General features: G+C 40.1%; 2 protein-coding genes across 6 annotated transcripts; one reads left to right on the top strand and one right to left on the bottom strand.

The window, feature by feature from the left end:
• Positions 1 to 1200: 1200 nt before the first annotated feature.
• On the bottom strand, positions 1201 to 7397 carry LOC135935300 (mid1-interacting protein 1-B). 2 transcript variants are annotated; one of them, XM_065477532.1, is made up of 2 exons: positions 7173 to 7397; positions 1201 to 2897 (listed from the first exon to the last, which is right to left on the bottom strand). In XM_065477532.1, exons 1-2 carry the CDS (start codon positions 7184 to 7186, stop codon positions 2306 to 2308), a joined length of 606 nt encoding a protein of 201 aa, XP_065333604.1. In that variant the 5' UTR covers positions 7187 to 7397; the 3' UTR covers positions 1201 to 2305. The 2 variants fall into 2 exon arrangements, with proteins under 2 accessions (XP_065333604.1, XP_065333605.1); XM_065477533.1 differs by lacking the exon at positions 7173 to 7397 and adding an exon at positions 4346 to 4507.
• A 700-nt stretch (positions 7398 to 8097) lies between these two features.
• Positions 8098 to 18867, top strand: LOC135935298 (prolyl endopeptidase-like). 4 transcript variants are annotated; one of them, XM_065477528.1, is made up of 12 exons: positions 8098 to 8251; positions 8708 to 9023; positions 9496 to 9683; positions 9744 to 9826; positions 9884 to 10026; positions 10081 to 10243; positions 11586 to 11786; positions 11842 to 12027; positions 12085 to 12347; positions 12739 to 13243; positions 17410 to 17478; positions 18698 to 18867. In XM_065477528.1, exons 2-12 carry the CDS (start codon positions 8734 to 8736, stop codon positions 18761 to 18763), a joined length of 2157 nt encoding a protein of 718 aa, XP_065333600.1. In that variant the 5' UTR covers positions 8098 to 8251; positions 8708 to 8733; the 3' UTR covers positions 18764 to 18867. The 4 variants fall into 4 exon arrangements, with proteins under 4 accessions (XP_065333600.1, XP_065333601.1, XP_065333598.1 ...); XM_065477529.1 differs by having other exon boundaries at positions 8102 to 8251; positions 8705 to 9023; XM_065477526.1 differs by lacking the exon at positions 8098 to 8251 and adding an exon at positions 8420 to 8550 and having other exon boundaries at positions 8705 to 9023.
• The last annotated feature ends 2 nt before the right edge of the window (positions 18868 to 18869 follow it).

Consider the following 18869-nt stretch of genomic DNA (forward strand, 5'->3'; position numbering starts at 1 on the left):
TTTAACTTTGGATTAGTTAGAATGTTTTTTATTTTATTGCTCAGGCGTGAATCCCTAATAAGAATTACAATGAAGGCACTTGGCTCTTGTTACTTGGGATGTTACTGTCGTAAGAATATTATTTATTTGTTCAATGTACAAGTTTAATGAAATTATTGTTGGTTCACTCAAATAAATGTGACTTCTCTCGGGCGATTACCACACTTGATTTCGTCACTATAGAGTCACTTGAGAGTTCTTTTTCCACGCGTTAACATCGGGCAAGTGTGCTGGGAGACGTCCGCAGACTTTACTTCATGAATTTGGCAGAGTGAGAGGTGAGAAACGATATTTCACTGAGCTTAATTTCTTTTCTTGTCAAGTATTATTAATTCCGAAGAAAAATCCAATTCAATTCGTTAACTCATCCTATGCTATCCTGACCAAGTTGCAATTGCCATACCACAAAAATTTTGATCTGTTTATTGGTAACTAGTAAACATGGATTTTTTTAATTGAAATACTATTAATAAAAATTATCTATAAATTATGGCATTCATTTTTAATTAAAACAATTTAACTGACGCATTTTTTTTTGTTCTATTCTCTTTTAATTCCGATAGGACGTGTACGTCATAAGTGTGACCACACTGATATTTTCTGACGAGTCCTATTCATTGCCAATAAGACTCATCAAAACAAAGATAAGAGGATTTTTGACGTTATCGCTCATAGAATAGAAGGAAAAAGTGATATTCATACTGACTGTGCTCTGGTGACACACACACCACTCTTTTATTAACGTGTTCCGCAGATTATTTTATCACTGTCCTAGACTCACATATTTTCATGAATCAGCGTTTTGTCGCAGGTCCAATAACAAATAAATAGTAAAAAATCTAAAAGGAAATTTTTTAAAATAAATCCTGTGGTTTTTACTTTTTATTTCTAGCGAATTGTAGTGAAAATTCTTTATCCGCTTTGATCTAGAAAATTGCACTGCAAAAACACGGAAAATAATTGGTGCTAAATGCTTAAAATAAACCCTGTAAATTTTCGAGAAAGGTGACTGCAAGGATAGCTGCTTTTCTGTCTCCCTATTTTATTTCCCAACAAAGTATTTCCCCCAAAAAGTGTCAAAATCAAATCCTGCCGAGTAAATAAGTGAATTTTGGAGACATTTTGCAAAATGTGATAATAAAATAATGAAACAACTGCGTATATTTTTTTATAATTATCTTTTCGTCTAGATATAATTTATTTTTCTCTAATAATACTGCGGAATATACATATGAATCGTAATAATAATAATTATTTTAAAAATTCTCTTGAACTCAACAATTAAACAGACTTGTTACGAGCGAGAAACAATGAGACACTGGATCAAAAAGTCCAATTTTCCCATTTGACCATCGTTGCGAATTTAAGTCACTCCGAAATTTCCAAAATCAGATTTACTTCCACAGTCCGAGAGCAACTCACCATTATTTCGAATTTTCAATCGCTTTTCTCACTGTGCAATTAATCAATTAATTGAGAAAAAAATTGGACTTCTGGAAGCATTGCTCCGAAATGCATGCACGTTTTTGCACTGGACACAATAATTATTCAAATTTCACAAACACGATGCGAACATAGTTGTTGTGCAGCTGAGAGTCGATTGGATAACGAGAAAATAAGCAGGTTGAGTGCTGATTAGAGACGATTGTGCCGCGTTGTATGGAACATCACCCGATCGGCGGCTGCCGCGAAGAAGCGAGTGGCATGATCGTGACGTCACGCGGGCGGGCGGGCGGGTCAACAAACTAAATATCCACTCTTCACTCTTTCAATAATATGACTAACACTTTTTATTCTCTGCCGAATTCGAGACGAAAAAATTATCAAACTGACTTGCATTGATTTTCAATTCAAAAAGACACGCCGAAGCTTTCCACGCTTCTTTTCAGACCGATTTAGCTTCACAGCCTCATGAATACGGAAGGATTTCGATTGCGGGCAGAGGTTCGGGTTGAAATTCGATGGACTACGAATTTCAGAGCTGTTTACCTACTGCGTTTAATTTTAAGGCTAGTTTATAACGTCTTGAAATGCTACAAAATCACAAGAAATTTCGAAATGTATCAATTTTTATTTATTAATATAGAAAAAAGGCACGTGAATTTTTCGTTTGTTAAAAAACAGCCTTGGAATTTTCACAGAATAATCGAAATCCTCGCACTGAAATATGGAAACCGATCTTTGGCGGCACGTGGAAAGTTTCGGGCACCGACCAACCGAACGGAAACGACAATCAAAAATCACAGGAGCGTGGAAAAAGAGAGAGTCAGACGGAGGAGCCGCCGATGTCGATTTGGTAGCGCGCGGTGAGGTAGGCGGCGGCCTCGGTCATGTGCTCGAGGCAGCTGAACAGGCCGCTCAGGTGGTGTTTGAACTTGTCCGACACGGCCTGCGTGTAGTCGTCCGACTCGCTGCCGATGTCGTTCTCGATGCCCGTCTCAGAGTCCGTGTCGCTGGTGGTCGAGACGGCCGAGGACGTGGACGCCACCGAGACGGTCGACGGCCGCCGGATGTGCCCCTTGACCACGTGCGGCTGCGTCTGCTGCTCGACCGCGTCCGAGGCGGCCTCCGCGGGCGCGGCCGGCTGGCCCCACAGCAGCTCGTTCTTCACGCCGTTGATCATGCTGTAGACGCTGTAGAGGTCCGTGTTGTTCAGCTCCTTGGCCAGCCGCCGCCGGCTCTTGTTCAGCTCCTTGCCGCTCGTCTCGTCCGAGATTTTCAGGTCCATCAGCCGACTCGGCACCAGAATCGTCTCGTCCATCACATTCACAGCCTTCACGAACTTGTCCATGGCGCGCAGGATGCTCTGTGCAGAAAACTCGGTCTCCTCGTGGCACGTGAAGCGACGCAGGCAGTTTCTGTCGGACAGAAAATAAAAACGGGAAATTAATATGAGAGAGACGAAAAAAGGGCGGATGGGGCATTTAAAGACGTCTAGACAGCCGCCATTACGGGATTTAACGATGCGCCGTTTAGGAAAAGTGTTTAAGATGGCCATAGTCCTTTAAATTAGTCCTGAGAACTACTATTTTAGAACAAAATTGACTCAATAGATGAGTAAAATAATATTTCAAGATGGCGGTTAAAATAATCCTCTGTGCGAAATTAAGAGAAAAAACTGATGGCTCAAGTTTCAAATTGGCTTAATTGTTCCAAAAAATAACGAAACCAAGAGTGCAAAAATGGCGGACAAGGTCCTTTAAAGACGTCCAGAAAGCCGCCATTACGGAATTTGACGTTACCGTTTAGTAAAAATGTCCTTTGGAGCTTGAAAATTTAAAAAATTAGCCTTTAGAACCACAATTTTAGAACAAAATTGACGCCAGATGAGTAAAACAAAATTTCAAGATGGCGGTTGAAATTTTCCTTTAAAGGAATTTGAGCTTTCCTCGATATTACAGGAAAAAATATGCCAAAACTTTAAAATTGGTGACTTTAAGATATACATTGACGACCATTGGTTATAAAAAATTAACAAAATCCAGAGTGCAATAAGGAAAAATGGCGGAAAATGTCCTTTAAAGACGGCCGGAAAGCCGCCATTAAGTAATTTATCGAATTCATTCGAAAATAAATGTTTAATGGCCTCTGTTAAAAGTTTTTAGGCGCTTAAAAATTGGGGGACAAATAGACACGATGGAAAATCCTTTAAATTAGTCCAGATGGCCGCCATTAAGAAAAAAGAGACCATCGTTTCGACAGTTTAAACCAAAATGTGAGAAAAATGCGTGGAAAAATTCTCAAAATGGCCCCTTTCCACGATTTTGACTTCTTCAATTATTAAAAATCGACATATTTGACCAAAGATAATACCTAAATATTCAAAATGGAGGACCCAGTCCACTTAACACCAGTTTACCCCTTGCAAGTTTTCCATTATTTTAAAAATCCTGATTTGATAAACCTGTCGCGGACAGTGGAAATTAAAAATTTGTGATTGCACCGGTGCCTAAAATTCATTAAATGACAAAATTTAAAATGGCGGGTACCGCAGTCCTTTAAAAAAAGCTTCAATTTCATTTGGCGGCAAATTCCCCATATTCCCAATCCCTATTAAAAATCCAAAATAGCGATTACCATCCCCCTTTGAACCAATTTAATTTTTCATATAAATAAATGCCAAGATAAATTCAAGATGGTGGCGTTAGTTACCCTTTAAAGACCCTCCAAGGATGCAAAAAAAATTAAATCCGGCAATTTCGGCGAATTACTTAAATTGAATCCGTGCATAAGATGTTCAATTATTTCGAAACCTTTTTTAAACTGCAATCTGCAATCAGGGCGGCTAAAAACCGCGACGACTTACCGCGCACGCGGCAGGTTGGCTGGGAAGCAATTAGCTTTCGACTTCCTAGATGAGAGAGCGGCTCACAGCAATAACAATTTGATTCCTTTTGCAATTCCGCGCGGCACGACTCGAGTGTGCAGCGTATAAAATATATACGGAAAGAAAACGCGTTCGGTCAGCCTTGTGAGCGAGCGAGCGAGCGAGTGAATGCGTGAGTGGTCCAGACTGCTTTCCTCTTTTATGCGCGTCCTCCTAGCTCCTACTTGGCAACAATCAACAAAACAAAACGCGCGCGACTTTTGAGCCGGTTATCTGCTACCATTGACAGCCGACCAGCCGAGTGCCGCGTGCGTCGATTGTTGCGAAAGGTCCAGTTGAGATTACTGTTGCCACGACACGCGTTAAACGAGTGGACAAGCTATTTCGAGCCGAAATATCAGAATTATCAGTCGGCGGCTGATTAGGCTCGAGTGCGAGCTAACGTTGTAACTACTAAAAATTGCATTTCTACAATTTCTTACGTGCATATATAACACTTTAAAGACAGCATTTTTTCCGGTAAGGGCGGTAAACAAATAAAACGGATTAACCCCACACGTGGCCAAGGAAACCGGAAAAAATGGGATTTAATTAGAAATAGAAGCGGAAAAAGTGTATCAACCCTGAAGAAATAATTAAAGAGACGGAAAATTTAAAAAAATATATTTTTCAGGCGTATTTTTAACATTTTAAAAACAGCAATTATGTCATTAATTTAAATTTAAGCGTTTTTAAATTTCAAAATGACTAAAAACAATTTTAAAAACCAAAAATAAATATATTAGAGACTTAAATCGCCCGAAAATAACATTTAATCGAGAAAATTAGTAATTTCCACGTCTACCAACCAAACGAAAAATTCCAAAAAATTCTGCGCATGCGCACAAAGGTCAAAAACCCCTTTTCACCGCGCACCTCGATTTGGCCACAATCACCGACAATCAACGCATTTGGCCAGGGCCGCATGTAAGTCGGAAATAATAAAACGAGAGTTGCCAAAACATTCCAGACATAATTATTATTATTGCTGCTTCCCGTTTGGCTCGTCTCTTTACGCAAATAATTAATCGCGCTCATTACGGTCGCGTTCGACCTTGGCAGCCGTTGAGCAACAGGTGAAATTTCCCATTATAATTATATTAATGCGAAGACGGGTAGTTGTTCAATACGAGAAAGCACGAGAACGAGACGTGTCAATGCTGCAAGGCCGACCGAAATGAATGAAAGACCCAGCTAACGCTTACACGAGTCACTGTCGAAACCAAAGAGACAAAATCCAGAGTCATCCATCGCCCAAGGCTAATTAATAAGTGTAATTTGTATTTTTGCTTCATTTTAGGACCGTGGAAATGATTTAAAAGTGAAAAATGTAATTTCTGCGCTCATTTAAAAAATTATTTGAAATTTTCTAAGGACGTTCAAGTGATTTTTTAATTTTTCAAATTACACCAATTAATTCAGAGCATTAAATAATTTAAATTTAAATAAATTATTGTATTTTTTCGAGGTTTGAAAGCTTAAAAATAAATAAAATTGCACTTTGTGTTGGATTTAAAATTAAAAAAAATAGCTAGAATTTTTTGGTACGGTTTTATGCTTAAAAAATTGTAAAATTTGAAATTTCCTTTCAGAGAGTGAATGAAAAATTAATAAAAATGCAATTTATTAAATTAAAATTTAAAATAAAAATTTTCTAGAATTTTTGGGCTAGGTTTTAGGCTTAAAATGCCATGAAATCAGAAATTTCCTTTCAGAAAGTGAATGAAAAATTAATAAAATTGCAATTTCATAAATTAAAAATCAAAATCAATTTTTTTTAACTTTTTTCGCTCGGTTTTAGGCTTAAAAAATTATAAAATCCGAACTTCCCAATCACTCAGGGGAATGGAAAATTAATAAAAATGCAATTTATTTAATTAAAATATAAAAAATATGAACTAAACAAATTTCATGAATTTTGTGGCTGGGTTTTTGGCTCAAAAAAATTGTAAAATCAAAACTTCCCATTCATTCAGGGGAATTTTCCATTCAGAAAGTGCATTTATTTTATTATTGGCACAGCTGTGACGAGAGTTGGACGCGTCAGCTGCGGGTGAGACTGAATCGAGCGAGCGCAGACGAAAACAAACAACGCGTCAATAAGAAATCACAGAAATATATCTGTGATTTCTTCGTGGCCGCGCGATTGAAGATTGAACGGTGCGTAATTCCGCGAAAATTTCTCCTGGCCAGATTGATCAATCGCAGCGGCATGTGTGTTAGTGTGTGTGTGAGTGTGTGCCGTGCGTGCCAGAGGAAAAAGCAGCAAAGTTGCCTAACAAAGCGAGCACACAGCTATGGCAAAGCCGAGCGCCCTTGCGAGTATTTAATTTGGCATTAACCCAGTTAAAAGAAACGAACGTACTCAATGGGACGCGCACGAGGAAATAATCACTTTCGGCTCCTCACCGAATTTCCCAAAGTTAATATACGCAGAAATTTATAATTACTTTCATTCATTAAAATTAATTTAAATCAAAAAATTTTTAAATCCTTTCTAAATTAAATTTTTATCGATCCTAACCTTCTAAAAAATTATAAAATCATAGATATAGATACCCTGAGCCGGAAAGCCTTCAAGTGCCGACCTTCCCGCGGGTGCCCTGCTTGGCCCTGATGAAATAAATCCCATAGATCCAATCCCCAAACGACCTTTCCCTAATATTTCTCTCAACAAAAGTCAAGAGTCAAGAGGGTGGACGCCCCGGCCCCGGCCCCGGCGCCCGCCACCCGCGACCCTCATCCCCCGGCCGGCACACCCCAGTACCTGTTCGTCTCCATTTTCGGGGAGCGGCGAGCGTGGACGTGTCTTTATAGCACCTGTGCTGTCAACAACTGCAGTAAAGTTGCATAGCCTGACCCACTTTCACACTGCTGCTGCGGCTGCGGCTGCGACGGGTGCGTGCGTCCGTCTGAATCAGCGGCCCGACGACAATTTGATAATCGCCTGCTGTGGCATGCCTTCCAATCTCCTGACCGTCTGGCTACCCCAGGTCGCACCTGCGGGGCTCGCGATCTCGTCTCGTTAACTCGCCTGCGACTTTACTTGCCGACTTGCACCGACGCCATCTTAACACTTGGAAATACGCCGAGAGGTCTGTTCAAGATGGCGGCCGGTCGGGGCCTGTGGCACCGCCGGCGAGACTGATCCCGAGCCCCACTCATCACACCACAATTCACGACTGTGATTGGCTTATTTTGCGACGCGCCAAAATCGCATTGGTGCGAATGAGACCAGGCAAAAAGTGGTGTGAGCCACCGCTTCCCACGGATCCCTTCTCCCATTCCTTTCATCGTGCGGTCGGCACACTATTTTTCCAATCAGGATGGCTGAATGGACCTGATGCAATTGTTTTGGCATTTTTCTTCACTCTCTCTCTGTCCTCTTCGACCTTCTTCCCGGACGGACGCCCGTCTCTTTAAAAGGGGAGGGGCTCTTTAAAATATTAAAGCTCCCGAAGGATTATGCAACGGAGCAGAAATTCATTGTTCGAACTAAGCTCTTGTTTGAAGAATTTTGTTTTATCAATTTCATGCGTCTACTGTTTGTTATTTAAAATGATATCGCAGGAGCTGAGTAAGTCAAAAGTCCTGTACAAACAAGCCGTCAGCAAAGAAATAAAGGTTCGGCGTGCACTCCTCTAATTACACTCCGCCCGGCAGCTGTGCGGCACTGCGGATTTCCCGCTACCCGTTATGTACATGTTGTTGATTGTTGATCGACTCATCAGCAACCAATTTTCGCCGTTTCACTTTCCCGTGTGACGCAAGACGCGACAATTTCCGCTCACGTCGAGTCAGTGGCCGTAGATCCGGAGGATTTGGACAGTTCAACCTTAGAATAGAGTGCGTGGATTCCTTAAATTCGATTTCTCAGACGTAAACATTCCTGACCTAGTGCAGCAAGAATACAAAAATACAAAAGTCGGCCGCGTGCATTTATGATTATAATATTTTTAACAACATCACGTTTCGGTGTGCGGCGCGAGAAAAAATTAATTCACTGTGTTTTAGCGCGCGCTGAACCCCACGTGATTTGTATGCACGCAGCGTGACAAATGAAAAATTAATGCAAGCCAGCTGCACGATTTTGCGCCGTCTCACGGTGACATTGCGCAGATCGAGTCCTTTGGTGCTGTCGTCAGGTACTATCGGCCCTTGATAACACGAATAAATGACATAATTAGCCACTTGACATTCATTCGCCCTCTCCGCGGGCAAATATTTGCCTCCGCCTTTGTTGCTGCACGCCGAAATGAAACAAAAATTATTTCTAGATGCTCATTTTTATCTGCATAGCAGGTGGACCACGTAGGAGTGTTGCGAGCATGGCCTTCAACTACCCGGTTGCCAAGAGGGACGAGAGCGTCGTGGACGATTACCACGGCACCAAGATCACCGACCCCTACCGTTGGCTCGAGAATCCCGACTCGCCCGAGTGCAAGGAGTTTGTGGAGCAGCAGAACGCCATCACCAAGCCGTACCTTGAAACCTTCGAATCCAGGGATAAAATCAAGAGCCGTCTCACGCAGCTCTGGAACTTTCCAAAATACTTGTGTTCCTCGCGCCATGGCGACCGCTATTACTTCTTTAAAAACTCCGGCCTCCAGAATCAGAGGTAATTTGGCTGGAGACCAATGGAGCAGAAGTTGTGCTTCGTGTTTTGTATTTTATGCGCACCAAAATGGCGGCCGTAAGGGTCTGGCCAGTCATTTTTTTATCGTTTGAAACAAAACATTTTTAAAAACAAGCTTCCAGTATTTCTTGGGTTTAAAAATTGTTTAAATTTACCGCAAAAATCAGAATGGCAGTAAATTTGGCCTGATTTTTGTGTCATGCAGTTTTTTAAAATGGCGTCCCTTAGTGACAAATTGACCTTTCAGTCGCTTTAAACGGCCAGGTTTTTATTCATTAAAAGAAATTTACATCTGTTTTGAGTAAAATAATTTCATTTCTCACGCGCACACCAATTAAAAATGGCGTCTGCTAGGATCTGACCAGTTAGACCCAAAATTTTCTCTCCAGTCTCGTCCAGTGGCCATTTATCGGATATTTCTGTATCATCAATTTTAATTCTGAATTATTTTCAGCGTGCTGTACGTGCAGGACGATTTACACGGCAACGCCGACGTGTTTTTCGACCCGAACGAGCTGTCCGAGGATGGCACGGTGGCGCTGACGAAAACCGAGTTCTCAGAGGATGGCAAAACCATGTGCTACAGCCTCAGCAAAAGCGGCTCAGACTGGATCTCCATCCACTTTAGAGATACCGAAACAGGCAATAAACAAAATACTGAATTGTGAATGTAATTATATTTATTTATCTTTTTAAATTCAGGGCGTGATTATCCGGAGGTGCTGGAAAAGGTCAAGTTTTCCCCAATGACGTGGTCACATGACAACAAAGGAATTTTCTATGCCGTAATGTGTTTTATATTTAAAAAATCAGTCCTTCTCACGTTGATTTTGTTACATCAGATGTATCCGGAACAGCAGGGAAAAGCAGACGGCTCCGAGACGGATTCGAACGAGCACCAAAAGCTGTATTACCACAGGCTGAACACCCCGCAGTCGGAGGACGTTTTGGTCGTCGAGTTCCCTGACCAGCCGCGTTTCAGAATGTACGATTAACCGTTTTATTGGTTTACGTTATTTATTTATTTTAATTCAATCAGAGGTGCCGATGTGAGCCACTGCGGCAACTACCTGATCGTCTTGCCGCAGAAGGATTGCAAGGACAATATGGTGTACTTTGCTGAGATCGGCTCCCTGCCTGATGGACCTCAGGGACTGCTGCCTCTCACCCAAATCGTGGACAAATTGGAGTCTGACTATGAGGTTAGTCATCATTAAAGGATAAGTGGCCTTCAGACGCGTGCTTCGCGACGGAAACTGTCCGTCGAGGTGGATAAATTGGCCAAAAGACTCAAAACCGGTAAAACAATCCTCAGGTCAGGTGAGCTGGGGAAGGTTGGTGACAGGCAAGGGTGAAAAATCGCCGAGTGTGGGAAAATGTGCTTGAAAAAAAGCATTAAAAACCGATCTCGGAGCAGAACTCAGGTCGGGGTACCCTGAAAAAGGTCGTCAGGGTCTTCCAAATAAAAGTCCAATTAAATACCTGTGCAATAAGGGGTCGTGGTTGACAATCTGATGAGCGGCTGAATTTTATTAAAAATGAAGCAACTGTCGCCTTGGCACATTGCGCGTTGTGTTCAGGAAAAGAAACTGAAAAAAATTGAAATTAATTTTTCAATGTGTGCGAAAACCTGAAAATTTGTTTGCATTCCGGCGTTGGTCTTTTGCGTACGATGGAGCCTGTAAACCTCTTGAAATTTCCTCCGTTTGGATATAATGGCGAATTTAAGATTTCCTTTCTTTGGAAAAGTGCAAAAATACGTTTTCAAAAGTTAAAAATTATCTCCGTCTAGGATTTTGATCAGATTGGCTCGTATTTGGTCTTAAAATGATCCCAGATAAATTTCGCGTTGACTGAGCAAATTAGTCGATTTTTTTACATTTTGACCTTTTCAAAAAATTGGTCGAAAAAAATTCGTGAAAATTCTAAAAATGGTCCGAATTTGGAAAACCGCACACGGCCGAACGCGCCTCATCAAGGGGCGTCGATTGGTGACAGAATCGACGCCGTCGGGCCCATAGGGCCCCGCCTGGGCCCCGTAAACTAAAGTTTGAAAAGTCAAATCGCGTTTTTTTTACTTTAAAATTTATTAACTCGGCTCCTATAGGTCGAAGAGTAAGAAACCAAAGTTTGTCAGCCTCGCCGTGAAATTTTGCGACTTTGAAGCCCCTTTGCCACACTCGCCCGCCGCAGCCACTCCCGCCGCCTCCAAAATCTATATTATTTTTAATGTTTTATTGTTATTATTTTTTTTAATTTCATTGATGTGCTGGATTTCGTTTCTGACTTGAAATTACTTCTTCCCAAAACTAAATGCGTCGATTGCTCAGGTTTTGCGCCAAAATTCACAAGTTTGCTGATTTTTTTACAAGGGAATTTAGGGTTTGGTCTTGCTAGAGGTAGAGGGGCCTCTATGGGCCGGATTTGTAACAATTTTTAACTCCCAGGACAACTCTGTACAAGGATTTCTAATTAAATAAAATAATCTTTTTGAAGAGGTGTGGTAAATTTCAATTTAATTTTAATCAAAATTAATTTTGCCAGTACGTGACGAACGTGGGGTCCAAGTGCATCTTCCGGACAAACAAGGACGCGCCCAACTACCGTTTGGTCAGCATCGACCTGGAAAATCCGAGCATGGACCAGTGGAAGACTCTGGTGGCTGAGCACCCGAAGGACGTGCTCGACTGGGCCATCCTCTCAAACGTAAACAAACTCGTCGTGTGCTACATTCACGACGTCAAGGTTTGTCTTCTGTTTATTTTATTTTTAAATAATATTACTACTGTATTTAATACAGAGCTTGCTGCAAATCCGAGATTTGGCCACCGGAAATCTGATCACGCAGCTGCCCCTGGACGTGGGCACGGTGACCGGCGTGTCGGGGCACAAGAAGCACCCGGAATTATTTTTCCAGTTCTCCTCTTTCCTCACGCCGGGAGTGATTTACATGTGTGACTTGTCAAAGTCGGTCATTGAGCCTGTGGTAAGGAGTTATTTTGGGGTAAATGCTTTTAAAAAATTAATTATTATCCAATTTCAGCCGTACAGGGAAGTCGAAGTGAAGGACTTCAACCAGGCGCTCTACGAGACGGAGCAGGTGTTCTACACGAGCAAGGACGGCACCAAGGTGCCCATGTTCATCGTGCGCAAGAAGGACTTCAAGAAGGACGGCGAGAGTCCTTGCTTGCTGTATGGATACGGCGGCTTCAACGTCAGCATGCAGCCCACCTTCAGCATCATGAGACTGGTCTTCATGCAGCATTTCAACGGAGTCCTCGCCATTGCCAACATCAGGGGCGGAGGGTGAGAACTGAGAACATTTTTTTATTCAGTTTACAAGTAATAATTACGAAATTTGTTGAGAACTTAACTTCTTTAAGCTTTATGCAGTTTTTGACGCTTCCAGGCGCTTCTGAATGATGAATTTTAATGAGGCCAAACACAGACCCCTTTTTAAAAAATAACTTTAAAGACCCAAAAGTGCTATTTTTTATCTTCTCATTATTATTTTCATAAATTTTCTCACTCCGGAAGCAATAATAATTAACTTATTTGCTAAAAAAAGATGGCGTAACCAGTCGTACGCGGTGAAATTCGAATAATTTGATTTTTTGGCACCTTTGGTCAGGTTTTATGGTTTACTATTTTAATTTTTATATTTTAAAATATAAAATCACCAATTGTCTGTTTCCAGAGAGTACGGCGAGTCGTGGCACAACGCTGGTCGTCTGTTCAACAAGCAGAACGGTCTGGACGACTTCCAGTCCGCGGCCGAGTACCTGATCTCGGAGCGCTACACGAGCAGCGCCCGTCTGGCGATTCAGGGCGGCTCAAACGGCGGCCTGCTGGTGGCCGCGTGCATCAACCAGCGGCCGCAGCTCTTCGGCGCGGCCATCGCGCAGGTCGGCGTGCTCGACATGCTGCGCTTCCACAAGTTCACCATCGGCTTCGCGTGGGTGTCCGACTACGGCAGCTCGGACGACCCCGAGCACTTCCGCAATTTGCTGGCCATCTCGCCGCTGCACAACATCAAGGTGCCCGACCAAGACGCTCCGAGGAATCAGCTCGAGCGGCCCGGCTCCAGGCAGTACCCGGCCACGCTGCTGCTCACCGCCGACCACGACGACCGCGTCGTGCCCCTCCACTCTCTCAAGTTCACCGCCCAGCTGCACCACACCCTGCGCAACCACCCTGCCCAGGTCAGTTTTCGCCTGGGAAAATATCTGATTTATGAGAAACAGACGGTTTTTTCGGGGCAGGAATGCCGATGCGATTGACCAGTTCTGCCAACAGATGGCGCCACCGTATACTTTAGTAGTAAATTTAATTTTGAGGCAATTCCGCTGCTATTTCAGACTCAATCCTGCCACTGTGTATTCTTCACTTAATATTTTTTCTTTTGACGTGCTGAAAACCAAATTTATTGGCAAAGCCAATCGCAGTAGAATCATGAAAATTAATTTTTTGGAATAGTATCTCATCCGGCATCTCTACGGCAAATGGCTGGACTGATTTTGGTTTTCAGCGCGTCTAATAAATATTTCTAGAATGCACAGCTGCAGGATTGAGTCTGAATTCGTAGCGGAAGCTCCTTAAAATTAAATTTATTACTGAAATATTCGGCGGCGCCATCTCATGGCGGCTTCGAAAACAACTGGTGAATTCGCTCTCCTAATTTTGGAGTTTGATTGTATATTTGTTTATTCTTGCATGTCATTACACAAAATTATAGAATTAATAGAAAATTAGTTGGCATTTTTGGGTCGAAAATTTTAGGTGACACTTTTATGTTTGCTAAAAGTACACTTACTTGTTAAATATATGGAGACATTCCAGATTTGAAGCTCGAGAATGGGGGTCACAGTTGCAGCCAACCATTTTCATTTTCATTCATAGACAGGGTTGCATTTTTTTATCCCCCGGTTTATCACCGCTGGTTTTGAACGGATGTTACCACTCAATTTTTACCAATTTCTTGTGCAAGAAAGAATTTTTTCCAAATTTCAACAAGTGAAAATCTAAAACAAGATTTCCTCCACTGTGCTGATTTTTTTCTTTTAAAATGCCATTTGCTGCCTTAATTTCTCCAAAAATTTATCTCCTGACAATTTTTCTAGTCGAGGTCATGAGCAAATAATTAGAAAAAATTGAAAACGGAGGTGCAAACATTGCCTCAAAGGAATTGAAAAATAACGTTTTTTACAACTGCACTGCTTTTTTGCAACCCCTGTTCACAATACTCAATTTTTGGGAATTTTAATTAGATACTGAATAAGTAGGAAACGCTCCCATTCCTGAACTTTCTTAATACAAAAATAAAATTAGACACCTTTTGCTCCACATAACAAATTTAGAGACATTTGCATTGAATGACAAGCGAGTCGGGATTTGAGTCGGGCCTGAGCTGAACCCGGGAAATCATTTTAGGGAAAAGATAAACTCAGGACAAAAATAATCCCAATGGACGTTCTATTTGTGAGGCTAAATTTTTTTATTATTATTATTTAGGACGGTTCCAGTTTCCATTCCTTTTTTTTAACAGAAATTATGCCGTTTGATTAGTTTCCTTTTTGATTCTCAATTCTAATTCACCATTTTCTGCGTACTCCTAACCTTTTTTCAAAAACAGGGTTGCAAAAAAACCCACTTTTGAAAAAAATTGCACTTTGCTATTAATATCCGATTAATGTTTTGCCAGTTTCTTGCAAGCAATGTTTGTGCCTATCAGTTTTCAATAATATATAATAAAATCGCGATTGCACAATTCCTCTGAGAACTATCCATTTAAAACAATGCTTATTTTGAGGCCGATTTTCTCGAAAATTAACCTTAAGTATTTGTTTTTAACTGCGTACATTAAGGAACCAATCTGTACGTGTACTAATTGTAAGAAATTGCGGGGAAATTCATTATCATTTCTATGTTTTCGAACGTCTTCAACAGACGACAGCTCAATTATGAGTTCAAGGGGAATGGGCTATTATTATGATTATTTTGCGAGGGTGTTCATTCACCCCGTTCCAAAAATTTGTGTATTGGGGTTTTTGGTTTCTGGCAGCAAACGCCAGAGAACCTGCAAGTAACGCGAGGAGACAGGAGACCCCAGCAAAACGAGCTGTTAGCAATTCATGTCATCTTTGCTCTACAAAACATTGCTCTTCTTAAAGTATTTCGGTGTACAATTTCTAAATTTATATAAATTTTGCTTGTAAAATATTAAATTTGAAATTTAGAATTGAAATTTTACACTGAAAGTCTTCCCTCGGGTCGTGGCACTCAATTAAAAGGCTCATTAAATTTGAGAGATTGTCAGGCGACATCTGTGCCGTGTTTAGAGAAAGACTTTGTGCTTTGATGAGAGAACAAATATTCTCACTGGGGAATGCTAAAAATTTGCCGGGTTGCGCTGTCTAAACAAGCACTGTGTCTCCCTTTCCCTACTGTAAAACCACGATTATTTCAATTTAGGCAAAGTTAAAATCAATTAATTTCCTGACCATTGGGGAAATTCACCATCATCCCACTTTGAAAGATGAAATCTGCACGCAGTAGAGGTTTTTTCGATCGCTTTGACCGCAAATTTGAGATTTTAACACAGGAAAATGAGCAAAAATCATTTCTTGCATTTCTCGCGCAAGAAATTGGTGAAAATTCACTGGTGAAAAATGTTCAAACACCACCTTAGGATATAATTTCTTGATATTTTATTACAATTTGGTAAAGTATTCTTATTAAACTTCTGAAATCGCAGCGAAAGTGTCTTAGAATTAAATTTATCACGAAAATATTCGGTTGCGCCATCTCTTGGCAGCTTCGAACACTAAGGGTTAATACAACTGGTGAATTAATTTAAATAAAAAAAATAATTAAGAATTTAAAAAGAGTGTCAGTCGGTGAACCTTCAGTCGTCTTTCTGCGTTAAAGTCTTAAGGCGACATGGCTTTTAAGTTCGCTCGTCTGCTCATCGAAGACTTCATCTCTGTGTATTGCCTCCGAGCGTCAACATGCTTAGCACGTTGCTGCTCCGCGAAGACAAACCGTCTGATTCCAGACTAACGAAAAATGCCGCACAACTTGGAAATATTTCTCTTTCTTCCCACCCGCGTGTCTCGTTTGAGACGAAAGTTTGTTTTGGAAATAGTTATTGCGGTACCCGGGTAATGACTTTGGAATATTAATTAACGATTTGTTTTTAGTTTTTTCCTAATTATGAAATAAATTTTATTTTATTTTTTCATGTATTTTTATTTTTAACTTCGTAATGTGTTTTAATTTTAATTCTCATCTATTAAATTAACTTTTCTTGATTTCATAACCAGTAAAAAACTCGAAACTAATCAAAAATTGAAGCGTGAATAAAATCCGTACTTCCAGGCCGTTAATATTTTTGAAATGAAGTTCCGTCCCAAATATGACCACTGAGTGGAAGGTGCGTTTATCTGTCCAAATAGCAAACCAGCTTCGTATTAACAACTACGTTGATTTGGTCTGGAATCTTGTGCTATGTCACACCCCGGTCTCAATTGATATCACAAACGCTTCCATAGCGAATTAAATATCTGTGACTCACAAGAATCATACGCACCAGTCAACCTTTTTAAAATGCCATTTCCTTGCATTGCAATCGATCGTCAAACAGTTCTTTTTTTAATCTTTATATTTAAATTTTTTATAAAATTGGTTTCAAGCTAGTCAAGCGGTGAGCATCAAGTTGAAAATCATTATTGATTTCACCAGTAGGGGAATTAGCCTCATTTTTTTCTAGACTTTGGGGTGTCCACATTGTGTATTTGAATATATAAAGTTTCACCTTATTAAATTAACATTTCTTTATTTCACAACCAGTTAAAAACTCGAAACAAGTCAAAAATTCAAGAGTGAATAAAATAAAAATAAAGTTGGCCCATTTTTACACATAGTTCACTCGGTTTTGTAGGAGCGAAAATTGAAAACAGACGTTAATATTTTTCTAGTTTACTTGAACAATAACTTGAAATGACTCTTGTAAATTGGAAATTTTGTTAAAAATTTACGCAATAATTAAAAGTGTTTTAAGCTAGCAGCGCTTATCAGATTTATTTATTTTAAAGAAGTAGAAATCAGACTAGCCGAAATTTACTCACTCGGTTTTGCTCATTCTTGCCAACAACGTGTTTTTGTATTAAATATTTTCTTGGAGACGTTCAAGTGATTTATTTTGTAAATCAAAAGCCGAATTTTTATTGTCTGCTTAAAAATCGAGATTTTCGCCCAACTATACTGGTGATTTATTTTTTTAATAAATTTTTTGAATAAAATATTAATTGGCACATCGATGTAAGTCGACAGCTTTTAAATCCGATTTTTTTGCTTGTGTGTATTTCAGACGAATCCGCTGCTCATCAGGGTAGAGACCAAGGCTGGACATGGTGGCGGCAAACCCACTGCCAAACAGGTGAGACCATTATTTCTTCTTCTTTTTAGTTTGAAAATAAGCCGATTCGCCAATTGGGGACGTGTTGGCTCGGTGTTTTAAAATGCAAACAGATGGCACCATGGTTCATTTACTATTTTAACTGCTTTTTCAGATTCGTTGCTTCAAAATATTTCAATTGAGGTGCTGAAATTCAAAAACTATTCAGCCAATCGCAGTTTGAACCTTTAAAACGTCTCCAAATTTTTTACAGTAAAATTTTTAAAGGATATCGGGCTTCCATGATTTCTTGAAAAGTGGCTCTGGATTAAAAAAAAAAAATAACAAACGCTTTTGGAATCTGCTCAGCGAGATGATTAAAAAAACAAATGGTGTGCCGTTTTCACACTTTGGAATAAAATTTGGGAAAATGGCGTTCAAAAATATAATTAGCTTTGTGATAGTTTTAATTTTCAAAGATTACGTAAATATCTAGCTTTATTTTAGCTATTGGAAATTATTTGCAAGTAAAAACTAGCCAAATTTTTTAAACCGTGCTTTCCCAGGAAATTAGGGAAATGATTTTCTTGAATGAAAATTTCATCAGCTCCCCGATTTTTGCGAATGTTTTGAACGATAAAGACAATTAAAATCGTGAAATTTTTGTCTTTAATCTAGTTTTTTTTTTAAATAATTCACCAGTTGCATCAGCCCTTGGTGTTTGAAGCCGTCAACAGATGGCGCCACCGCATATTTTCGTAATAATTTTAATTTTAAGGCTATTCCGCTGCGATTTCAGACTTAAACCTGCTACTGTGCATTCTAAAATTAATATTTAAGACGTGCTGAAAACCAAAATCAGTCCAGCCAATCGTCGTAGAAACGTGAAAAACTGTTTTTTGAAATAAAAAATCTTTTTTAACGTTTCTACGGCGAATTGCTGGATTGATTTTGGTTTTCAGCACGTCAAAAGAAAGAAAATTAAGTGAAGAATGCACAGTAGCAGGATTGAGTCTGAAATTGCAGCGGAAATGCCTTAAAATTAAATTTATTACGATAGTTTACGGTGGTGCCATCAGTTGGCGGCTTATACAACCAGTGCATTGCCAAGACTTTCTCTGATATTACTTTGTCAAATTTTTCATCTCATTGTAATCTCTTTAAGGTGACAATGCAAAATTTTAGTGCCTTCTGAACACAAATCCAATACTTTTTGTCAGTCTTTCTTTTTCAAAATTAAAAAAATAAAATCCTGTTTCAGATTGAAGAACACACGGACATTCTCTCGTTCATCGGTCGGTCTCTGGACATCAAGTGCGTCTTCTGAGTGACGAAAAGCTTAAAATTAATTACCCTTTCTTGTTAATGATGTAACAAAAAAACATGCAAGGAAAAGGAATCGAGTGCAATTAAAACTGCTATGCTAATTTAGC

The sequence above is a fragment of the Cloeon dipterum genome, chromosome 2 (genome assembly GCF_949628265.1).
Source record: "Cloeon dipterum chromosome 2, ieCloDipt1.1, whole genome shotgun sequence".
Classification (NCBI taxonomy): Eukaryota; Metazoa; Arthropoda; class Insecta; order Ephemeroptera; family Baetidae; genus Cloeon; species Cloeon dipterum.